Source organism: Eucyclogobius newberryi, unplaced genomic scaffold (assembly GCF_026437365.1).
Source record: "Eucyclogobius newberryi isolate DKJ021-1_F unplaced genomic scaffold, fEucNew1.0.hap1 SCAF_19, whole genome shotgun sequence".
NCBI lineage: Eukaryota > Metazoa > Chordata > Actinopteri > Gobiiformes > Gobiidae > Eucyclogobius > Eucyclogobius newberryi.
This window is the reverse complement of record NW_027315823.1, coordinates 26,723,038-26,747,649: the sequence shown is the minus strand read 5'-3', so window position 1 is coordinate 26,747,649 and position 24,612 is coordinate 26,723,038. Positions and strand designations below refer to the sequence as shown.

Sequence of the window (24,612 nt, the reverse complement as noted above, 5' to 3'; positions counted from 1 at the left end):
TCTTGTTTACGTCTATCCATGGGTTCCAGGAAAGGCAGGGCCGTTGCCATAACCAGCTAAACTACAGCTATTACTGGCACATTTACAGACATGTAGATTAATGTGTCCCAGTTCATATACACTTATAATGAATGAATAAAACAACATTGAACTATTTGAATTAAAACATATTGTTTGCATGGTAAACTGTCCTCAGAATGGCACCATATAACAGGAAGCTGAAGCCCATGAATATTGTCTATATTCATAATAATGTTCGAACTATAATGCACTGTATTGTGTTTGTTTCTGTACCAACATCCTTGTTGACCTGTACCGTCTGCAGTCATGTGACACAACATCCCAGAATCCCTGTAGTTTAAAACTGAGCTGCAGCAGATCAGAATTATCAGGTAGAATTTTGTGTTTAACTTTCAAATCGAAGATGAATTGTTCTGGTTTATGGTTAAAGTCTCTGGCCTGACCACATGAAACAGAAACTGACACAAAGCTCAACCTCTTCTCTGCCAGCACAAATAAACAAAAGTGCAATTATTTTTTCACAATAGCGTCGTGAAGTGGTGACAACCTATGATCAACCCTCACATCCTTGCTCAAGGACACAACAATGGTATACCATGCCGGCAGTTGGGATTATTTGCTATTCTTTTGGTTAGCTGAGAAATATGTACACTGCCTGAGCAACACTGCCCCCCTCAGGCCCCCTCAGGCCCCCTCAGGCCCCCTCAGGCCCCCTCAGGCCCCCCTCAGGCCCCCTCAGGCCCCCGTGACTCCTTCAGGTGCTGCACATCTTGACCATGTAGAAAGTAATGCTCCCAACCCTAATATTAAACCTGTTGTTTTTAGACAATGGCTGACCCGCTGCTCTGATCATGTCCGTGAGTGAGTTGATCGAGCTCCGAGACCTGGTCCCAGGCCGAGACCGCACTGAGCTGACGGGGTCCCGCTCCCCGTGCTGCCCTCCGCGCCTGGAGAGGACCAACGCCCTGAGGATCAGCGCGGGGAAGGTGCCGGAGCTGCTGAGTCGAGTGGGCATCATCAGGGTCCTGAGCAGCCACAGTGACCCCCAGCTCGTTGAGGAGCGCGGAGAGGGCCACAACTTTCAGCCCTGCAGCCACACTCAGCCCACCTGGTGCGACCTGTGTGGGGACTTCATCTGGGGGCTGTACAAGCAGAGTCTGCGCTGTGTTAGTGAGTAGGATTACTTGTGATTACACTTTTAGGGCTCATCTGTGGAGAAAGATATGTGACAGTGGCATAGCGGTTAACGTTCACATGATAGGTTCTCACGTTTAAAAAAAATAATTATTACTTTATTTGATGGGACAGAACATGTTTATCACAGTTTTACATCCGTCAAGAGGCAGTTTATAGAGCTGCTAAACTAAATACCTCAATCTATGCCATCAAAAAGTGGCATTTTTCTGACCGTTTGAACAATAGTTTAAAGGTCCCATATATTGCCCTATTTCCTGTTTCATGAGGAGGTAGGTTTTGTCGCGAGAGGTGACCAATTACAAGAAGTGGGTCGTCAGAAAAAAGGTTACCCTAAGGACATTTGTGATCATATTTTGAGTTGTGCAACATGCATAACACAATCGTAATCAAATGCCATTTCTTGACGTGGTTAAATACAAACGGTTGTGGCATCAGCAGCAGTGTTGGGAAGAAAATAAGTTGTTTAAAGCAAAGTGAGTTTAAATGAATGCAGTGTTGGCAGGTACAGTGTTCTGGTCGGCGTTCCGGGGCGTGTCTGCTGAATAGAGATAGACATAGATTATCTTTTTTTACATACATAATGAACAGAAACCTCTCGATGTGACACAAGTGGGTTTCTGATGTAAACCTTGCTTCTACAGACAGGGCAGAGACAGGAACACTTCCTGGAGGAGGTGGAGTATCTCTACCATGTCATATTTGTTGGGACAGAGGGTGCAGATGTTGGCTCTCCGAAAACCCCTCCCCCTTTTCAAATGATTAAATCTACTTTGGGGATTGTTTTGATGTACAATAGTTTAAAATCTCCCCAAAATCAGTTGAACATAATACGGGAATTCTAGCAAAATAAAGATGTTGGCCCTCAGAGGCAACTGTTGTTGTGATTTTGGGCCTTACAAAAATAAATTGATTTGATTGATTTGATTTGATGTTATCATTTATTATTATTTGTCAAATCATAACTACAGTGTAATTTGGACCGCCCATGTCCAACCAGGAAATTCAGTCATAAACTCCCACAAAACTGTCAAACTGGGAATTGGCCATGTTAGAGTAAATCTTGAATATAATTATGTTGACTCTTTTTGTTTTAGTGAAATGTGTAGTTTAAACATACATGGACTTAATATGTAGTTTTTATTTTCTCCATTTGTCTGCGTGGTTTTATTTTCCCGCATCTAACTAAACTGAGGTCATTCTCTGCTTGGCTTTTCTTGCACTGGTTTAATGGGTCAAATGCAGAAAACCAATCGCTATAAGTCCACAATCAGTGACGGAAATTGACATTTTCTCAAAAGCAAATAGTTGACATTGTATTGACCTAATAATAAGCTCCACACCTGAAAACAAGTACTTTTGACATTTTAAACCACTTCATGGCCCTTTATGGAGATGTATTTCTCATTGAAGGTTGAATGTGAAATATTTAGGATAAAATATTACACTTTTTTGTTTTGTTTAAACCACAATAATAAAAAAAACAGATAATGTGTTATAACAAAGACAATATAAAAAAGGTTTTTGACACTTTTCAAATTAATTCACTCACATTCCATCCTGACGTGCTGGTTTTTATTTGTATTTTATTTTACTTTACCATACATTATGAGGCAATCGTCATGCATTTGTTGTGGAGCACCACTGACGAACAAACAGTGTGACACTTTTGGTAAACGCTTCTTGTTTTGTCTTTTGTGGTGGAATCACAAGGCCACTGCAGAGGCGTATTTCAACACTCACGACAACCTTGAACTTCCTTTACATCAGCCAATAACCACTAAAAACATTACAAAACAAACATATCAAAGTCTAAATGTGGGGTTATATTTCAGGCGCTTAAAGGACAGAATAGAATAGGTAGAATAACTAGAATAAGGGTAGTGAAAAGTATTAAAAATTGATTGAATTTTGCCTACAAATTGACGATTCTTCACATTTTTGCGTTTAAGAGCCTCTTTAAATGCGTGTCCTTGAGGGTGGAAGGAAGTAAAACAAACATCCATAACTCATGAAAAAATGTAAAAGTATTAGTCATTAATATATTACTGTATTCAATTAAAATATTGGCTACACTACCGGCTGATTATTTTTCACTTCAGAGTGCAGTGACCATGGTTGAACAGAAGAGGACGTCATACACACACTTTAAAGGTGCACTGTATAACTTTTCAGGTGGAGGGTCTGCTACCTCTGCTTGTTTCCATGGAGATGTCGTTGCTTTGCCTGGAGCGTTACCTCCGCATGAAGCATTAAACTCATCCTCATTCATTCGTTTACGCACGTGTTTTTATGATTGAAAAAAAAACAACCTTAGAATCATGGATAACTACTGTGAGCTGGGTTCGCCTCTCCACAGATCTGACCTGTGACCCGTCTCTCTCTCTCTTGCAGACTGTAAGTTCACTTGCCACTACCGCTGCCAGCCCCTGATCCAGCTGGACTGCATCTGGGACCAGGGCTCGCTGTCTGAAAACGCATGTGTCGTCGAGCACACCATAGAAACAGACACAAATGTGGTAAGCACCGTGATTTACACAACAACAACAACAACAACAACAACAACAACAACAACTGGGCAACACATGTTTTGTCATTGTTACAAGACATTTTAAAGTATGTTGAGAAATAGAGAACTCTTTTTAATCACTCCTTGTTCCACTTCATGAAAGCAGCTGTAAAATTAATTTGGGATCATAAAATCTAGCTATAAATGGAAGAGATGGAATGTTCTTTCCTGCCGGCGGGTTTACGTAAGTTTTGTTTGTACTACGGCATAACAGACATAAAAGTCTGTTCGATCCACGAGCAATGACACTTAGAGTATGTACTGTGATCGCTTTGCCTAGAATGTTTCACAGCGCTGCATTAAACCCATCGTTCTCCATCTGAGGGGAAACAATGCGTGTTTTTTGAAGGTGTTTTGCAATAAAAACACTCATCTCAAAATAAATGCCATACTGAACATCAGAATCAGAATCAGAAAGGGTTTATTGCCTTGAACAAAATTCATAAACACAGGAACTTGTCTTTGTGATTCCGGACAACATAAAACAGTGAACATGAATAAGTCAAAAGAGGAACAATTTAAATCTACTATGGGATAAAGATAACAATAAGCTGTCAGAAAAAAAATAAGAATAAAAGCAATACCAGGTGAAGCAGTAACTTCCCAAGAACTCGATGAATCACCCCACGCCACCTGAAAAGTTGCATAATACACTAATACTAATATACTACAGATGTAACTGCTAATTCAGATGCATCGATCTGATACATCTGGTTTCCTCAATTGTAGAGCTGCAACTATCAATTATTTTGTTTTTGCGACGAGTCAAGCGATTATTCTATTGTACACTGAGATTATGTTATAGATAAATATGCCAACAAAAGGCTTATAGATTTATGTATAAAATATTCTGTAAAATAATGTATATTGTTGATTAAAATCACAAATCGCTTAAATGTTTAATGTCATTTTGATTGAATAATGCTGCTGTTTTTGCTGTAAAAGATCTTTTGTTCTATATAGTCCAGATAATGACAAGTTATTCAGATACATTTTTGTAGCTCTACTCAAAAGGAGATATGGCAACATTGAGGCGTCATTGGTGAAATAGTAGACGTAACATGCATTTTATTTCTTATCCTCTGCTTCATGTATCAACAGCAAAATAAACACCAAATCATTTAAATGTATCAAAGAAATAGTAAAGGTAAATAACTACATTCTGGCTCGGGAATATATTTCAAATTGATTGCATTAAAGGAAACGCTTATCTTTTATCATAATATGAAAATAACACAATGTACGACCGATGCATTCTATTATGACTGTAATTATTATCAACTCTTTATCACCTGCTTCCATGAACTTAAAGAGGACGTTTGTGACGTTTTGAGCCTATTTTTCCTCGGTGCTTTGTGGTTGAGTTGAAGTAAACACATTCTCATCAGCCTTGAATAGGACATGCCAACCTCATGAGCCACTTTATAACAGAAGGATAAGATAATGCCTTTGTCACAGCCACAAAGAAAATACATGCAAGGCCTAATCCCTCAACAGTTGAAAAGAAAGGATCTGTAATAAGACATTACCTTAAAGAAAGGTTTTTCTACGAAATGACGGTCTTAAACTTTGTATTTTGATAGATAGTGCTGTTGTGGTAATGTTCAGCGCATGTCAAAAAGAGAATGTTTCTATTAATGTTTTATTGAAAACGCTTTATGATATTGCAAAAGCGTTTACTTCTGTGGAAACTTTGAAAAACTACTGTAAGTTTAAGGGACAAGGACGAACATATGAGTTAAATTGAAAGATTGCATTGGCTTTAATTGGTGGCATTCACGTTATAAATCTTAATAAAATTTCAGGTGAAGGACAAGGACTTTTATAACTCTAATGAAATGTACTGTTTTGGAAAGAAATATCTAAACTTAGATATGATCCACAAATGTTGAGTCTTATCAACAATCTGATTCTAATAAATGCTAAAACTAGTATCAAAACTAGATACTCACAAGCCAGATCCTTTAAAGCGGTTTCCTCTAAACTGGAATGAACTTCTATCTTTTAAAAAACTGCTGAAAACCTTTCTTTTAGAGCAAGCATTCCCTGTGTTTTAATATTTTTTATGTCACTGTGAAGCACTTTGTCACCCATGTCCGTGAAAGGTGCTATACAAATATAAACCTTACTTACTAACAAATTACACTATTGGAGCTTGTGTTTTATCCAACAACATAAAGAAAGTACTTCTTGTGTTGAAATTGTCTATTGTCTAAAAGACGAGCACTTTTGTGATTTTTTGTTTTTGTGATTTGGAAACGTTGTCCTACATTTGAAACATTGGCCTCCTGGACGAATGAGGTATTACAGTGACAAATTATCGTATCGCACATTAAGCCTTTTCCTTTGAATTGAGTCTGAAATTTTAGTATCGTGACACTAAGCGACAAACTCGCCAAATCAATTTTATGGCTTATCTTCTACGTCTTTGGTGTTGAATAATTTACCTATTGTGAAAAATAAGTCAGTAATTCATAAATCATGTTGTAAAATGTGTATTTATTTGGATTTTAGTGACCACGATGTCTTTTTGGCTGCTCCTTCTCCCATAATGCATCTGTCTTCCAAGAATGACAAAGTTCTGCTTCATAGAACAGAGTCCTAATAGACATAATTCACACATTCTTCTTGGCTATGTTTAGGAACATTGTACTCAGTCTTCTGTGCTTCTTTACTGTAGCAGTAGAATCCAGCTAAACATAATTTGATTATTGTAAATGTCTTTATTCATTGTATTTCAGTCTTGTCCTAAGTCTGGCAAAACTAGTTAACTAGTAACGAGTTAAATCCTTATCTCTTCTTTGCGCTGCAGCCTTGGGGAAACATTACGGTCACGTGCTGTTTGGCTCTGTGTGTGTGACAGATTCTTCTTCATCATGTGAGCGACTGTACGACACATGTGAGGGGGCGTAGTATCTATAGAACAGCCTTTTTGTTTAGAGCAACGCTGAAGCCAGGGCTGTTCAACTTCACTTTCCAGAGGGGTCAGACTTTTGGTAGGGCCGTGGTCTCTGGGCAGGAGGTGCACAACATGGCACCACTTTAACATCATCCCACAAAATATCTACAAACACTACATCTGTGAAATGATAAAATAACTGCCAGTCCAGTACTGAACCAGAATGGAAGGACGATATACCATCCAGGTCTGAGCCAGGACAATCTCAGACTGAAAACAGGTCTAAATCAGAACTAAACAAAGACTAAACCAACCTACTATCTAAACTGAACCATAAATTAAACTAGTAAAAACCCCCAAATATTTTTCAATATTTGGACTGTGGGTCACGGGCCGGATGAAATTGTTTGGAGGGCCTGATCTGGCCCTTGAACCTTAAGTTGAATAGCCCTGGCCCTGTCACACTCTGAGTACACCCTAACTCAGGTTTTGGACAGATAACTGGGGTTTACTAGTGGTACATTGTCAATTATTATCATCATATGTTCTTGTTTTAATAATATTTATGTAAAAAAAAAAAAAAAAACCTGATTATTATAGCAGTCAACTTGTCAGCGATTATTTTTTAGATTAGTCGACTATTATTATATTCATTCAATTATTTATATTAATTGAGACTTTAATAATACACCATTGACCAAATAAAGGTTGGAAAAGATTGACTGATGGCTGATTTAACTGAGAATATTTACAAATACAATTCCCTTTTGACTTGACGATCCCCTTTTCATGTGATTTTTTTTTTTTTTTTTTTAGATAACAATGACAGAAAATACGACTATTGTTTTTTAAGTCGACTGTCACGATTACTAGTCGATTAATCATTGCAGTCCTACAGATAATACATCCATGATAATTACTCGCTAGCTGATCCCGGGCAGCACGTGGCAGAGCTGTAGGGGGGTTTTTTGGGAGCAGCGGAAGTGAGGTCATCGGTATTTCCGCTTGGCGTCCAATGGCGACCGGTTCCGCTGGTTTGTGTATTTTCTAAAGTTCCAACTCAACGGTTCTGGGTGGAGCTTGTGGAGCCGCGAGGGAAGCGGCGTCTCTGAAGTTCGTGACATCCTGTTTCACACGGTTTAGATAGTCAGTGGAAACGTGGACTGTGAGGGAAAAAAGGAGATCGTGCACATTTAACCGCGTCTTTTGATAAAGTTTTATTGCGATATATTCATTGTTGCCGAGCGCGCGTTTCGATCAGCCACGCACCGTTTCCCGAGTGAGAAGTAGCGCGTGTTTCATCCGTTTGTGTCATTTGAACGCGAAAATCTAAAGTTTGTCAAGTTTAGACGAGGAATACACGTAGTTGTGAGGGGAAAGATGGCAAAGTGCGAGGATAAAACTCCGTCGTTCGAGATGACCTGGGGAAGCTCCGCCAGCAGCGGCTACTGCAGCGACGAGTCCGACTCCGAGTTCGAGCAGTACTTCACCGCCCGGACATCGTTCTTCCCCCAAACCAAGAAAGCAGAAAGTGTCGTTGTCAAAAAGGTGAGGAGCAACATCAAGTAAACGTGTCAAATGTTGTAAAAGTTGATCCGAAGTAACGGGAAGTGTAGAAGAAAAAGGGAACTGGAACGGTTACGCCGCGCCACCGCCTTTACGCACGAGCCAAACGGGAACTATTTCTTTCCAAAACCCACAAAACAAGACAAATACCGATATTAAATGGTTAAGAATGACTATCAAATGTCTGTCTTTGCAGGCTACATATATTGTGCGTAAATATCAGATGCTGTTTGCGCGTCGCTATCATCTTTATGCACCAATTAAAACGTCTATTTTGAGCTTTTATTTATTTTAAGCCTGTTTTACTCACGTGCCGCTCTGGTATTTGCTAAAGGCAATGTAAAACCTGCTGCCAAGAATTAGTTTTGTTAGTTTAAGTCATTAAAGTAGGCATAAAGAGGAAGTTGCAAACGTACTTCCACTTCAAGTTCTTCCGGATTTTGAACAAATAAACTTCTGTCAAACCATATCAACTAAATGTAAGTCACGAACTACTTTTATTAAGATGGAAAAGGGTCGATTAAGGTGTGAAATGGTACTGAAAATGCAGTTGCAGGAGCACCCACCCAAAATGACCCCATGGTGTGTTATGATTTTACATGACGTCAGCTTGTCATCTCAAGTTTCATCTTTTACACCCACCACTGTTTTTCCTCTCAGGTTGTTTTTCATCTTTAAGTCAAATGAGTCATGGGATTTTGGCAATTTTCCTCCAGATTAGCTCCTGTACCTTAGTTGTTGTCCCGCTTGCGAAACATTCAAACAGATGAGTGTTTTGAGGACATGGCACTCCTTGTGAACCTGCCAAAGCCCAGATGCCATTCCTGTCAATTGCCAAAACACAAAAAAAGCTATTGATTTATTTGACTCGCTAAATTGGGGCACTTAAACCAAACTGCTGCCTCGCTATTTGCCTCTCAACTCCCAGTGTTGCTGATGACCCTTATGCCATTTACACTTTTGCGTCATTTTCCTTAGCCAATGACCTTGTTGCATCTTGATCTGAGCCAATTCTAACACCAAATGCTTTATTACCCGACGCAGACCTTTTTATTTATCCAGGCTTTGGACTGGCACGTGAATGCACACTTTGACGCCCTGGCTCGTTGGTGCAGCAGTGTTTTACTTCTCTTCTATCCCGTATTGGCTCAAAATACTGCAAACGATATAAAATATAGTGTCACGATTTATTATAGCGAGGAGAAACGCAAGACACAAGTCCTTACTTTTCTTTCATTCTAATACAATACTGCATTACTGTTTCCATATTATGTGAGCAGCTTTATGAAATCAAACATTCTAAAGGCAGAAGTAAAGGTGAGGTCATATAAACGACCACATGAAAAGTACTATTAATTTAAGTGTTCTTTAAATTAAAATGACTGAAATGTTGCTTCTAAAATGGTCACAATTATTAGTTTTTAGTTCTTACCATTTACCTTATATTGCAACTGGAATAATCACAGAATAATCCTTTTCTGGAAATGTTCCCACAATCAAATGATCTAAACCAGATGCCCTCCCCATTGCAACCTTCCTCTTTTATCCAGGCTTAGGACTGACACAGTAAAAGCCATTGCAGCTTGTCATTGCTTGCAAAGAGTCATCACATTTCTGTGGCTTATACATTTTTTGTTAAAACTAAACTTTATGATTCAGGGCAAAGGCCATTGGTGAGTAGATACAGGAAAAGCCTAATTGGCGCAAAGGTCCCACAATCCCTGCTGGCCAAGCGTGCGTGACTGAAGCGTGACGGGGCAGCTGACTGCACAGGAAGTCTGTTGGAAACAAGTGTGGGCTTTGTCGACCCACCACTTGTGTGAGCCGGCGAAGAGGGAGGCTATTTTTACACTAATACTGAGTTGAGGAATGCTGTATCAAGTCATTGGTCCGGTTTGGTACAGACAGCTGCAGGTTTTCAATGTGCCCTTATCTCTCTCATGTCACGCCCTCTTTTTATCCCTCCCCTCTCTTTAGAGGGAGCGACAGGGGCAGGGGGGATTAGGGAGAGCTGACATCATTGTTTAGGCCCTCACTACTACACCCACAGGAAGTGGAATGGCTGATGCAACAAGTCACGCCAAAGTTTTGATGTCTACATTATATTTCCAGTAATATATCTGCCAAAATCCTGACTTCCTCAGTGTCTGATGTTTTCTTGCCCATCAAGTGGAGTTTAGAAATGTAGTGATTGTTCTTTTCTTGAAGTTGCCATTTTTAATATTTAACCGAATACATTTTTTTACAGTATAAGCTTCACCTCAAACAAAATTACAACAAAATCTTCAGATCTGATTCTGAATTACAACTTCATTCAATCCAGTCTCTGATCAGTGGAGGGTGAAGCAACACTGACACCTGGTGGTTTAACTGTGCAACTTCTCTTTTTATAGGATGAACAAGCTGAAAAGCAGGAGTTGACGACCCCCGACATCCAGAAGAAAGTGAAGGAATACAACGCACAGATCAACAGCAATTTATTTATGAATGTGGTAAGTTAAATAAAGCGTCTTTGTTTTCTTATAACAGTAGTTTAGTTTATTCACACTCACACAATATCAATGATCAGTATTAAAGAAGTTCTGCAGAAAACCGTTACATAATCTTTTATTTAGTTTGATGTGAAATTAGCCTCCTTGTTGAATCTGACCTTTATTTTATCTTTCAGAATAAGGACGGCTCTTACACAGGTTTCGTCAAGGTGCAGTTTAAATTGGCGCGGCCCGTTTCAGTTCCTCCTCCAAAGAAAGAGAGCGGGAGGAGGTCCGCTGGGGTGAAGCGCCGCACCTCTTTTTACCTGCCCAAAGATGCGTCCAAGCACCTGCACATCAGCTCCCGCACCACGGCCCGCGAGGTCATCGAAGCCCTGCTCAAGAAGTTCACGGTGGTCGACAATCCGGGGAAGTTTGCGCTGTTCGAGCGCAGCGAGCGGCACGATCAAGGTATTCGAGGTCGCACCCTCAGTCGGGCATTCGGATGTGTTCGTTTGGCTTCATATTCAGTTGTGTTTTTTGTTCTACAGTTTATGTCCGTAAGCTCTCTGACGTCGAGCGACCTCTGCGTTTGCGTCTCGATACTGGACCCAATGAGAAGCAGCTGAGTTTTGTCTTGAAGGAAAATGAAACTGGGGAAGTCAATGTAAGAGCCTTAAGTGTGACACCAAGTTACACAGTTTCTGCTATTTTATTTAAATATTTATTTGTATAATTAACAAGCAATTGCTATACACATATTTATACTTGATTATTAGGTTTTACTGGACAAGACGGAACTGTTGACTCCACAATAGTTTTTCATTTTATCTATCTTATCATTTTATAATTGTTACAAACTTAAACACAAAAGAGTTTGTTATATTAAAGGCGGTATGGACGATGTTTCGGCGATTTGAGAACGCAGGCCGTGTGGACTGATACAACACACACGTGCGTTTGTTTATTAGCGCAACGGAACGCATCGCATCGCTCGTCTCCCGTAGATTTCTGTCCACTTCTGCGTCAGCTCGAACTGTCTTTCTCCGTCTTCATTTTGCCCCGTACACTGAGGGAACTATATTATGATAGATCCATGCGCTTAGGCACCCGGAAACGTGGGGACGAACCTGACGCGGCTGCAGGTGAGCGATAGGTGCGTTTTATGATTGATACGTGGCAGGACAAATGATTTATCCACGCCACGAGGAAATATGATAAAAAAAAAAAATGCTGAAAAAAATCGTCCATACCACCTTTAACTAAAAATGTGGGGTCAGAAAAAAGGATTTAAACTTATTTTAACAAACAAACTGCCATTTCTAGCCTGGAAATTAAACAAATAGATAAAATCATTAGCAGTCGTATCTGCTGTCAGTTATTTTTTGAAAATGTATTATGGTCTATTTCACTTACATTACAGAAATATTTAGTTTGTACAAATGCGCACTTCCCTGTTTAAAGTCTGGCTGAGGTTACGGTCGGACCACCCGCCTGGCTGTGGAAATGCATTGGCAGCATTTATCTGCATTTGCTCTGTCTGCACAAGCGTCTGAGCTGCACTGGAAAATGTTTTAATGTGAAGACCACCCACTGAAAACCAAACCAATCATTCTCATCTACTGAAAATGTACTATCAAACACCAAGCCTCTTTAGACCATAACATGTTTTCAAATATAGTCCTCAAAGTAGAACTGTAACGTTTACCGGTAATCCACTAATCGTGACAAGTCCACTGAGTAAAAATGGTAGTCGTAGTTTGATCATCATAATCATTGTCTGGACTATACAGGCTCTAAAATGCATGAAAAGACTTGTGTTTGTAACAAAGACTACAGCAAAGTGTCAAAAAAGAATAGAACTATTTGAGATTTGTATTCATTATACACTTTAGTCATAATTTATCAACCTTTTTATAAGATTGAGATTATATTTAGAAAGTGTCAATGCTCAGGAGTCGACTGTTCAAACGACTACCGTTATTTATATTAGTCATTGTTTGCAGCCCTACATCAAAAGCTGTTTTAAGGTTTCATGATTTAAAAAAGTCCCAAATGCAAAGTTTTAAGCTATGAGATGAAATGTTTTGTTTACCTGCTTAACATGTTTCGGCAGGTAAACAAACTATCCAAATTGTTGGCGTCTAATGGTTACCTTTTTCTTATCCGAATGATCTTTTAATGCACTTCCCTGACTAAGAAGAATGAAAAGTGTCTATAAAACTAAACCATATTGTCTCATATCCTCTTAGCTTTACCAAATCTAACTTTTCCATTCACTTCTCTCTCTCAGTGGCACGCCTTCTCGATGCCGGAGCTGAAAAACTTCCTGCGTATTCTTCAGCGCGAGGAGGAGGAGCACGTCAAGCAGATCGTGCAGCGCTACGCTCTGGCCCGCACCCGGATGCAGAGTGCTCTGCCCGGCTCCACCCCAGGCTGAAACCGCCGCTCCTCACCAGGATTTTCGACGTGCACGTGTGCTCTGGGCCCCTCCAGTCACGGCCGCATCCGAAAGATCCCAGAGAAACCAAGTCAAATCGCCTCTTCGGTGACTGAGCGAGTGAGCGAGCGCGAGTCAGAGAGAGAAAGAGACAGGGCGGGCGCGAACTGTGCGTGTGCGTGAAGTGCCTTTCACCTGGAGAGTCTGAAGTGCCTGAATGAGTTGAGAACAGACGAGGACTGACAGATGAGCCGACGCTGGATTTAATAGTGCCTTTTAAAATCAAATGAATACAATTATCACACTGTGTCGTAACAAAAGCCATATTTAAGTGATAGCAATACCTGTAAAATATGCATTGTTGCTGCGTTTCCTGTTAATATGTTAATATGAAAGTATGGTGGCATCTCATCAGCTTATATTTTTCCAAGATGCATATTTTTGTCACTTTCATGCACTCTTAAAAACGATAAACCTTGCAGAACCCCTCAAACTCCACATAAAATAGTCATATAAATCTAAGTGCTAAGCGACTATATTCTTAAAATAGTCTTAAAAACCGGTAAAACAAATGATACTTACTGCATGTAGTATAAACATAAGTGTAACAATATATTAAATCTGTAATTGGTCCTTTTTGGACCCAAAGAAGACACAAGTGACAATTGTAATATATACATAGTTTTAAATAAAATGATTAACGTATGGATTGCTTGTGCTGCCATAGTCTCAGTATAACCCTGTGGGAAACACTGAAGACGTGAAAAGAAACGGGTCGTGTTAATAATTTTAAACCCTTTTATCACAGAGGAGTCACTTTATTGTAGGTAAACACAGATTTGTATTATATGTAAAGAAATACAATGTTACAGTCAGCAGAAGGCAAACTAAAGAATACCCAGCGTCTGTGCTCTGTCACTGCCATGTCCTCTCTAAGCCCCCGATGGGTTCAACTCGATGGTTTTATTTTTTTATTCTTTTTACATTTTAACAGTTGATTGGAAGAACGACTGTGGACATTTGTTTGCCGTTTCGCACGTCTGAGAGAAATGTTACACCCTGGTTTGACAGCACCTTTTTTTGAATGACTCGTTTTGTCAACCTTTTCATTGATTGTCCTTTGTCCGTACTGTCGTTATGCTGTTCTGTTTTACAAAATGTCTTGTTTGACAAATGTTCTTTTGTAAAAAATCCGTTCATGCACATTTACACGCGAAAAGCCACAAATTGTGCCGATGTCTTTTACAATCAGTAAAGGATTATTTACATTCTCTCACAAGATTTTGTATTTTTTACCCTATACGTTTAATGTGGCCTACCGACAAATGATTTCCAGCACATGCCAAAATACTGTAATAATTCATTAATCAATCGTCCTTTATTTATACAGCCCTTTACTACACTTAAGGCGACAAGTGCTTTCCAATCAAATCAAAGCAATAAAACATTTAAATTCAGTATTTAAAAAGGAAAGAAAACATGATTATAATAAGCCTCTATGCAAAAACACTATACTCTCTGGAAAGAATGTGGCACAGGTTTGATGGGCCCCGTAATCTAATTTAATCCCCCACAGTCTTAAAAAACATGCTTGAAAATAAACTGATTTGACAAATAATAGGCTACAGTAATCGACATAAGGGTTGACCTTCACCAAGAAAAGTAAAAAGTGAGTCTGTCGCTTGTATTCTCTTAAAAAACATAAAAAGAAACACTGGCTACATTTGTGCACACCAAAACCTGATTATCATTTGATTTTTGGACCTTTAAGATTATTTAAATGACAGGCAAACGACACAATCTGAAACAAGTACTCAGAGGGATCACGATAAGTAAGAAATCAGATGAGTTACGTTTACATATTTTAATAATCTTTTAACTCAATAAATATAATCAGATTTATTTATGTGCATGAAACAGCAGGCACTGTTAAAAAAACTGTTTAAAAATTGAATAAGTGACATTTATACTCCAGAATTGGTCTAAAATAGAAATGGCATTGCCTGCACCACATAGTCTTAACAGAATCTATGGGAAACACGTATTCACTCACATTTAAACTCTATAATTTATATATCATTTCTTAAGTATCCTTTTTTTTTCAGGTTCGCCTACTTTATTTTTTTCCGGACAACCAAAAAATATGAACGTTTAGAATTCCCCATGCGCTGTGTCTGTGATTTCCGGTTGGTTACTGTCTCTTTAAGGCGCGCTGGCCAATCAGCTGATTGCTAGAAGCAAAACAGCTAACAAGCTAGCAGCGGCACGTATCCAGAGCATGCGGGTTTAACAGGGAATTAAAGGTACGACATCAAGATCACTGCTGAGGATGGAACGCGAGTAATATTTGTTAAGGATGAGGAGTGTGATTTATGAATATCAACCCCGTAAATCAGTCGTTTTCGCTTCATTCCCGGCCGCAGTTATCGCACACCTGCGTCACAGGCTCGGCTACGTTTAGCCCTCAGACGTTTAGCCATGTAACATTTAATAACCCGATTTTTATAACAAGACACGCAAAACGACATTCAAATGAAGAAATGCAATTAATAATGTTATTTATAGCAATGCAATCTATCTTGGTCTCTTGGTAATTTCATAACTGGGTCAAATCTGAAGCTCCTCTTGATTGGTTTAAAGAAAATTCTAGATCAGGTCATATTGTCGCATCTTCATAAATATATTGTGGAGAGTTTGTATGCTTTATATGATTCACAAAATATCTGAATAACCTCTAAATAAATCATAATCCGTGCTGAAATGATGCAACACAAAATAATTAAATAAAGTGCTGTATGCATGTAATTTGTACTCTCCATTTAGCATCCTAAAATACAAATGTAAGTATTTTTCGGGCTGCAGCAATTAATATGAATAAGCGAGACGGAATCTTCTTATTATTTTTTGTTATTGTTGATGGAACTATACAGACTGTATAAAACACCTGCCATAAATCGACCTTCTACAGCTACCTTTATGTGGTTAAGTTTCCTAAAACGTGTCAATGTACAATATAAATAATGGTTTGACTTGTTGACTTATCAAAAATAATAATCACTGACTAGTTTACTTCTAAAATCATTGTTTGTTGCAGCCAAGAAATAATTGACAAAAATAGGATGACTGCTTTTATGACCCCAATGCCTAAAATATCTGTCTGTTGGTTAACATTTTACTCTCCAGGTCCTTTCTCCTGAAGTCTCCAGAGGATCCAGACGAGACTGTGCAGGGCCCTGTGTGATGTGATGTTCGCCATGTCTCATCAGCCACTGTGAGAACGATGGGAGGAAGTGGGTCCAAGTCGAAAGGGTCCAGCTTGGGGCCCGGAGCGGACACGACCTCGGAGGGGAGCGAGCAGTCTGTGGCGCGACTTAAAGGAGCCCGAAAGACGACACCTTTTATCTTTACCAGAAGGAGGTGAATAATGCACGGGTCACTACACTGTGGTCTACAGCTTGAGAAATGCATGAGAAATATGAGGAAGGGTCCATTTATTTATCTGAAGGCCTAAAGATACTGATTTGGGCAATTATCGATACTCAACAAACTGGACAATATTTGGTCTCATCTGAGCAGTTTTAGCATCATCATGAGCTTTTTCCAGAATTGGTATTAGACCTCATGGTTACGTTAACAAAGTACTTTTATTTAGTGCTGAAAATGTCAGTCTGTTGTCTTAAACTTTGACTTAAAAAAGAGCTTTAAAAAAAAAAAAAATATTGTATCAAAATCGGCATTCAGACTCAAGTTTACGCCTTTAGTATCAAAGTCTTTGGAAAGTTGGAAGTTTATGTAATGTAACAACACTATTTTACGACAGGGTTTTTCATTTTGTAGTACGTTTTTGTCTGTATGCACAAAATACAATAAAATATTACCTATTAAAGTGGTATATGGTTTGACAATGACTTAAATCTCTGAGTATGTCATTTGATATTGTAATTATGAATGGTATACTGTGGCTTGATTATGAAAATGTATTAAATAATGACTTCCTTTTTGCTACATAATAACATTTTTAATATTTTTAAATCTGGCCTAAAACAAGACTCTTAATTACATCCTATACAATTTTCTTTCTAGCTCCTTGTACTTTGACGAAGACGGCGACCTCGCTCATGAATTTTATGAAGAAACTGTTGTGACCAAAAACGGCAGGAAAAAGTCCAAGTTGAAAAGGATACAGAAAAATCTAATACCACAGGTGAGTTACAGACCAGGGGCACCTTTTTACCTCAACAGTTTTGGATTATCTTTTCATTTACGTGCGCTTTTGTGTCTCTTGCAGGGCATAATAAAACTGGACATTCCCTGTATCCATGTAGACTTTCCCATCATTCTCTGCGAAGGCTGAACAATATCAAAAGGATTAAGGACTTATGTTTGGGCCTCCTGCACTGCTACGCTCGACTCTCTTCAAGAACATCGCCATTTGCACGAAGATACAAGTTGTTTCGTACACACATTTTATTAGCAGGACACACAGAACCCGTCTACCTTTCATTTAAAAGCGAAGTAGATGCCGTCTTCCCTCAAAGTGTGGAAAGGTTTACATTGTTTGATCGTAACAACCAGTGGCAATATTTCTTCTTTATTGCATTTCATAATGGATGTTTCAGGTAAAATGCGGCAAGGAAACACATTTGGTCCTCAAAGTAAATATGTCAAGTGTAAAAGTAGGACGAGGTAAACCAGGACTAAAATGTGACGAGGATTAAGGGAATTTGTAATTGATTTTGTGTGATACTTATGATCTGCAGTGGTCAGTTTAGATAAAAACGCACCAGGAAGCAACTGTGGCAAACTGGTAACTGCCCTAACTCCAACGAGAAAGTAACTTTGGCTGGCCAGTCGTGCTGTAGTGCTTTAGGCGTTTAGTCCATTATTTGTTGGAGTCTTGCTCAATTATTTCATTAAATAATTTATATTTATTTAGATGGAGCGTAGCAGAAAAGTGATTGCGAGTGAGTTTTCTTGCATTTTTAGGAACAACTGGACAGTTTAATCCAGTGTTTTTCATGTTTTTTGGAATAGTGACACTATTTTTATTTTAAAACATGCTGCGGCACACCTCACCATTAAAACAGTAGAAGAAGCTGTCACTGTTTCTGGCACAAGGGATTTAGCATCAGGGGCAGTTTCAGTGGCTTTTCTGTTTTTTGTTTGTTTGCTTGGGCTGATAAAAAAATGATGCATTTTTCCCAATGCACACTCTTTTTCCCTTGAACACTGGTTTATTCTGCCTTTTCTTCTATAATCATTTTAATGTCTAAAGCCCGAAATCACACCATGCAGGGCTTTTCAAAATTTCAAAAAGTTAGAAAGTCAACAGTGAGTGGAAGAAGGAATAACTTGCAATGAACAGACAACAGGGGAACTAAATATTGAATATTGTTGACGGGAAAAATAGGCGGATCCAGTGGCTGTTTACTACGACTTGTCTGTATACATAGTTTTAGTGTAAGATCCTAATTATGAGAGCTTTTGCCAGCACCACGTCCCTTTTAGGGGACTAAATGTCTTTGACTAAAGCCCTTCTGGCCAGGCAAATGTGAGTTTAAAGAAGTATAAAATGATTCTTGTGGACCTGATGGTTTGCCTGCAGTTCAGGTCCAGTTTATTGGTCTCAACACTTTTGTCTGTGGTGTCAACAGAAAGTCAAACATTTCATCCGAACATTTGAAGAAAACACATGTGATGGTCTTCCTTGTGTTAGACTTTGTGTGTGTCTTTGTAATTGTTACAAAGTAAGTGCAATACATTTTTGTGTCCAAAAATGTTGTCGAAAAGGGTTTGGACTGAGCTGGATTGTGAAGTTTCCTGTAAAAATGTCATGTCTCTGGAGGGTCAGACCCACACTAGTGAACATAGTGTACAGTATACAAAGTTTTTATTCTGAATACTTGAATAAACGGTTTGCTGAGCCAGTCACTGCAGTGTGCCTCATTTTGGTTGGCTAAAAGTAATTTCACAAGTCTTAAGTGGTAGTTTGGAGATTGTTTTAAGTATATGCTTGTAGTTATGACCCAATTCTACACTATATTTAGCTGTTTTCTTAAATTGCACTTTTCGAGAGCAGTGAAGTGAAGCCAGAACTTAATCTGCATAAAGACATTCATTTTCAAACTCTGGAGCAAACTACATCATGATTTTGCACAATAAGAAAACTGTTTCTCTAAACACATCCGCCCCAAAATGAACAAACTGTAAAGTAAGTCGAATTATCTATGAATCAAATTGGGTTTTTTGGGCTAATTTTAGTTATTGTCCCAAAATAAAATTGAGGAAAACTTATGAAAGAAGGAATTAATCATATAATAAACAGAAAAGCTTATATAATGCAACTTGTTTTTCATTAAAGTGAATTTGTACAGCCTCATTTGTATATTATGTAACACAAATCATGAATGTGTTGCCTATAAACAATTTGACTTGAAGACGTAGTTTGCAGAGAAGCTTTTAACATAACTCTTAGACAAAATGCACATTAAAATTCACTCTACAATGCAGATAATTTACTGCGTTGACCTCAGGAGGAAAGCAAGACTTAAGAACCAGAGCAGGGTCACGTTTTTCCCTGACATTTTGAAATATGGCACTCATCCACTGCTCTCTCTGAAGCTGTAATTAAAACTGACTCGGGGGGCCGGATCTGTGCGCTGCAGCTGCTTATGGAGATTTCAATGGTAACTAAGTGATCATATTTGGGCCGGGCTTCCTCTTTCGGGCCGCTCCTCTCTAATTGTGTGGAATGTGGTCGGGTTTGCACTGGGAGCCCGAGGTCACTCACTTTGATGTATTTCCTCTCCTCTCGGCCTTTGAAGTTATGGGTTTTGAAAAAGCGCATGTGATCGAGAGGATGCAGCTTTCACATGAGTGTCATTCAAGAGCAGCAAAACTATCATGCATTTTACAGTGTTTTTTTTTTTTTTTCAAACACACATCACATCTTTCCAGAATTACAGTCAGATTGCAGATTTGTTGACCTGGTTTATGGTTAAATATCTCTGTCATCACTGTCCCCGTCCTCGTCTTCTCTGTCAACACAAACAAGCAAAAGTGATTGTTGTAAATTGAAAAGACATAAGATTAACATGGCAAGTTTGTGGAGCCGATCCATAACTGGCAATGATACGGTTCAACTTTTGGGGGTCATAACTGTGTATTTTTATTTCAAAAACGGTGTAAATATCTCCCGTAGAGTGGCAGTATACAGTTCTCTGCGCTCCATCGGAAATGATCCAATTCTATAAAAACAATCTTTATTTATGGCATGCCAAATAAAAACACAATGTACACAAAGATAAGGAAGATGAAAAGAGAAAATCCAGGCCAATCCATAAATTTTAAGAAGTGCTTTAAATTCTGGAAAGTGAACCCAACGTATTGATGAGAACTAAATCCACATCCACGCTTATTTTGTTCCTTTATACATCACATTACTTATTCCAGCTCGATTGATTGACTTTTACTTGTTCACATTTGGTTTGGTCTTAGTATAATCTCACTATGGTCCAGATGTAGAATTTGTTTGGTCCTGTTCTAGCTCTGGTTTAGTCCAGGGTTTAGTCCTTTAATGTGCTGTGTATTTATGTGTGAATTGCAGACTGGCATTCATTTGATATCATTTTTACTTACTTTACATAACCACAACTAACCCCACATGGGTCTTAATGAAGAGTGCTCTTTACACCACCAACAGAAGAATACGGTTGCTTTGTTGACAGTACATTTACGCTTTTTGACGACCTCTCTCCACTTTGCTTCAGAAATACCCAATAAAGACGATGCACGGTGTTGCCAGGATACTTCCGTCTACTTTTATTAACAATAAAACCCGACTTGAAGAGAATTTACTGCAGGTTGTAAACCGTGACACGGCGTAAACAAACACAGAGTGGCTGAGCAGATGGACCACATTGTGCGTCGTCTGGGTTTGTGTGTCAGGAGCAGTGATGATGATCCTTGTGTTGTGTACTGTATATGCCATCTTCAGAGGTTATATCAGTCAAAATGTGCTGAAAAGAAGTCATTTTGAAGCCAGGCCTAGTTCGAAGGCAGCCTTCTTATATGAGTTGAGCTGAATGCATGTATAACCCTCTGTCAAAGTGCCCATTATTCACAGGGAAATGCAGACTGTTGGAGAGAGAGTGTGGCAGCCAGGAGGCAAACCACTATCACGTGATCTGGGACTGTCCTGTCATTCGAAAATATTGGACTGAAGTTAATAATGCACTGCAGACTGTTTTTGACATTGTTAAAACCCTGTCAATTCTAGAATTGGACTAGAATTGGACTTTGGACCAAATGGGACGTGTGTTTTAATTCAACTACGCTGTGATTTTGTTTGTTTTGTCTGTATTTAGGTTTGGTTAATGTCTACTTTTTCTTTTGATTTATACTCTCTGGTCATTTTGTGTGACTTGAGACTTTGAATAGTACAGAAAACGTGATCAACAACATTGATTTTTAGAAGATGATTTGGTATTTGAATTGACAATTACATGACAAGTAACTACGCCACATTTGGTGATGAAGGGAAAAATAAACAATGCTAAAAAAATATGGTATTCAACATTACATTCTTGGATATAATATGAATGACCATTGAAGGAATGCCCAAAGCAAAGGGAGTTTTGGGCGTTTTGCCTGCCATTGTTGCCGTTTCCTGACACTGTTCAACTCCTGCTGAGGTAATGCTTTCTAGTTCAGAGGTCAAGGGTCAAACGGGAAGTCGACCCAGGGGAACTCCAGGCTTTGTTCTTTGCCTCTCACCTTTTATTCAATAGAATTTTGCTTTCCCACATAACACACAGAGCCACATCGCATGGGCGTCGATGCAATGGTGAGTCAGCGGGAAAGACACGTTTTCAGAAACAGGAAAATGTCACTTCCAGGTCCTCGTCCTCCGAGAGCAAAATGTCCTTATCCCTGTTCAGTGAAAGGCATCCGGGAAAGAGTGATGCTCCTGTGAAGTGCTGAGGCTAGTTCAATTCAGTTCAACGTGTGAGAAAGAGTCAGAGACGGTACATATGCCTTTACATTTCAATATTTAAGAATTACACAAATTTCCAGGCAACAAGGACACATATGACTATAAACGTCACCAGAGTAAAAGAGAAAACACCAAAGTGGAAATGAAGGGCATCTGGACCTGGTGAAAAAACGCTTACAAATGAAAGTATGCAGTACTTTTTACATGCATCCAGACATACACTGTCTGTTGCTGCATGCTGCTCTATAAAACCGGACCAGACTGCAGGTGGTCCAGGACTGACACGCCTCAATTTGCAGACTGTGGGGCCAGAACCCCTCGGGAGGAGAGAGGGTGGTTCATCTTGTATAGAGAGTTCATCCAGGCAGCTGAAGAGCATCCGGATCTACAGGGTCAGGGCCGTGAGACTGAAACAGTTCCACTCCCCGACAGGAGTGAAAGGAGAAAAACATGTGAACAACAATGAACAGACTCTGTCTGGATTAGTTGGTATTATAGCATCTTTGAGGTGGGGCCATGTCATTTCTGGGTTTGTAAGTCAGGAGGAGTTTAAATTTTAAATTTGATTCTAATCTAGTTTTGAAACAGTTGAAAGCTTTTATAGAGCTTTTAGGACACGCTGCGAGCAAAGAGTTACAATAGTCTAATTTAGATATATATATATAATTTACAAATACATGGGTGAGTTTTTTCAGCCTCACTTTTAGGCTAGATTTTTCAGATTTTTTTCTTCTTCTGATATATTACGCAGAAGAAAGTAGGCTGTGATGTATATGCACTTTGAATGAGAGCTTCTGGTCAAACAAGACTCCAAGGTTTCTTACAGTAGAACTGAAGGCTACACTGGCACTGTCAAGTAAAACTATCTGTTCAGATAAAGAGTCAAATTATGTTTCTTTCAGGGTCAAGAAGCAGACAACACAATTATCTGTTAATCACATACTTTCTGATAATGTTACCTAACGGCATCAACGTTGTAAACAGAACTGGACTGAATACTGAACCCTGCGGCACGAGTTACTTAGAGCAAGATGAGAAGCTCTGGTTTACATTAATAAACTATCAGATAAATAGGATTTAAACCAGCTGAGGGCGGGGCCTCTGACACTCATCACATTCTAACCTCTGCAGTAGAACGTTGTGGTCGATGGTGTCAAACGCTGCGCTGAGGTCCAACAGAACCAGGATTGAGACCAGTCTATCGTCAGCAGCTAATAACAAATCATTAGTGACTTTAACTAGTTTCAGTGCTGTGGGCTCTGAACCCTGACTGCAAAACTTTAAATAAATGATGTCCTGTTTAACCAAGCTGTTTAACGACAAATATTTCATACAAATGTCACTCAAATCTAGTGAACATTATTGTATTTCAGATTTTACTAAACATTTTGTCCCCAGTTTGACCATTTCTGTGAAGTTTATAATTGTACTTCCTGGTTGGACATGGGCAGCAAATATGACATAGAGGTAACGCCACAATGGTTACCTAGCAACCACACTGAAAACAAAAGCCAAAATCAATTTTAATTACACAACAGTTAACAGAAAAATAATAATAATTTGTTGAATGATCATTTAAACTGTCAGAAATGTGTGTCAGTCGTGTGTAAACGTTAATGACATCAGAGGTTTTAGAAGTCAGCTTTACATCCTGTTATTTTAAAATGTCTTCACAAACTGTAACTTCAAGGCATGTAAAACCATGATAAATACTGACTTCAGGTTATATCCCATTAAACGAAGTCATAGTTAGAAAAACAGGAGAACCTTCACGTAGACTTTAAACATATACAAGAATACAGTCAATTTTAGCAGCTGAGTCAGAAAGGCTTGAATGCTAACATGTTATAGACGTCTGCGGAGTCCAAAGAACGTAGGGAGAGGCTGGTTCCAATGTTGGGGCACGACAAATCTCTTCGAGGTTTAAAACATGTTCGAGGGACCATCAGCAGCTTCTGCCCAGAGGACCTGAGGCTCCAGGTCGAGCAATAAATCTCCTACTCCGTACAGTAAGACCAGTGTTAGCTGTAATTAGAGTAGCAGTACATGTATTAGTAAGTAATTTAGATGGGATTATGGATTCCAAAAGTATTGAAAGTCAGATACAAGGGATAATGCTGAGAATAATAATGTTAGAGTATTTGCAACAAAAACAACAGCAGTAGTAGTAATAGAAGGGGCCATAAGAGAAGCAGTGGAAGTAGAATGAAGTAGTAGTGGTATTAGTAGTCTGCAGTTTACTATTAGTAAAAATAGTTTGAGCATCAGCAGCCTTCAAAAGTGATCTAGAAATATTCCCATTTACATAAGAAAATGGCATATTAGCTTGACAAGAGAAATACATTAGAGATAAAAGATAAAAAACATTATAATACCCTGAGGTCATAGCACCCAGATACATTTACTCAGTTACATTTACTTTTTAAAGGAGATTGTACGTCTGACTTTCTGACACTG

At 38.9% G+C, this 24,612-nt stretch overlaps 2 protein-coding genes across 4 annotated transcripts; both read left to right on the top strand.

Moving 5' to 3' along the window:
- Positions 1-846: 846 nt before the first annotated feature.
- On the top strand, positions 847-13,670 carry LOC140365906 (ras association domain-containing protein 1-like). Of its 2 annotated transcripts, XM_072452514.1 has the most exons (6): positions 847-1,191; positions 3,610-3,734; positions 10,643-10,741; positions 10,918-11,191; positions 11,272-11,387; positions 13,014-13,670. In XM_072452514.1, exons 1-6 carry the CDS (start codon positions 873-875, stop codon positions 13,158-13,160), a joined length of 1,080 nt encoding a protein of 359 aa, XP_072308615.1. In that variant the 5' UTR covers positions 847-872; the 3' UTR covers positions 13,161-13,670. The 2 variants fall into 2 exon arrangements, with proteins under 2 accessions (XP_072308615.1, XP_072308616.1); XM_072452515.1 differs by lacking the exons at positions 847-1,191; positions 3,610-3,734 and adding an exon at positions 8,009-8,231 and having other exon boundaries at positions 13,014-13,648.
- A 1,666-nt stretch (positions 13,671-15,336) lies between these two features.
- On the top strand, positions 15,337-19,089 carry tusc2a (tumor suppressor 2, mitochondrial calcium regulator a). 2 transcript variants are annotated; one of them, XM_072452495.1, is made up of 4 exons: positions 15,337-15,463; positions 16,344-16,577; positions 17,244-17,364; positions 17,449-19,089. In XM_072452495.1, exons 2-4 carry the CDS (start codon positions 16,441-16,443, stop codon positions 17,512-17,514), a joined length of 324 nt encoding a protein of 107 aa, XP_072308596.1. In that variant the 5' UTR covers positions 15,337-15,463; positions 16,344-16,440; the 3' UTR covers positions 17,515-19,089. The 2 variants fall into 2 exon arrangements, with proteins under 2 accessions (XP_072308596.1, XP_072308597.1); XM_072452496.1 differs by lacking the exon at positions 15,337-15,463 and having other exon boundaries at positions 16,284-16,577.
- Positions 19,090-24,612: the final 5,523 nt, after the last annotated feature.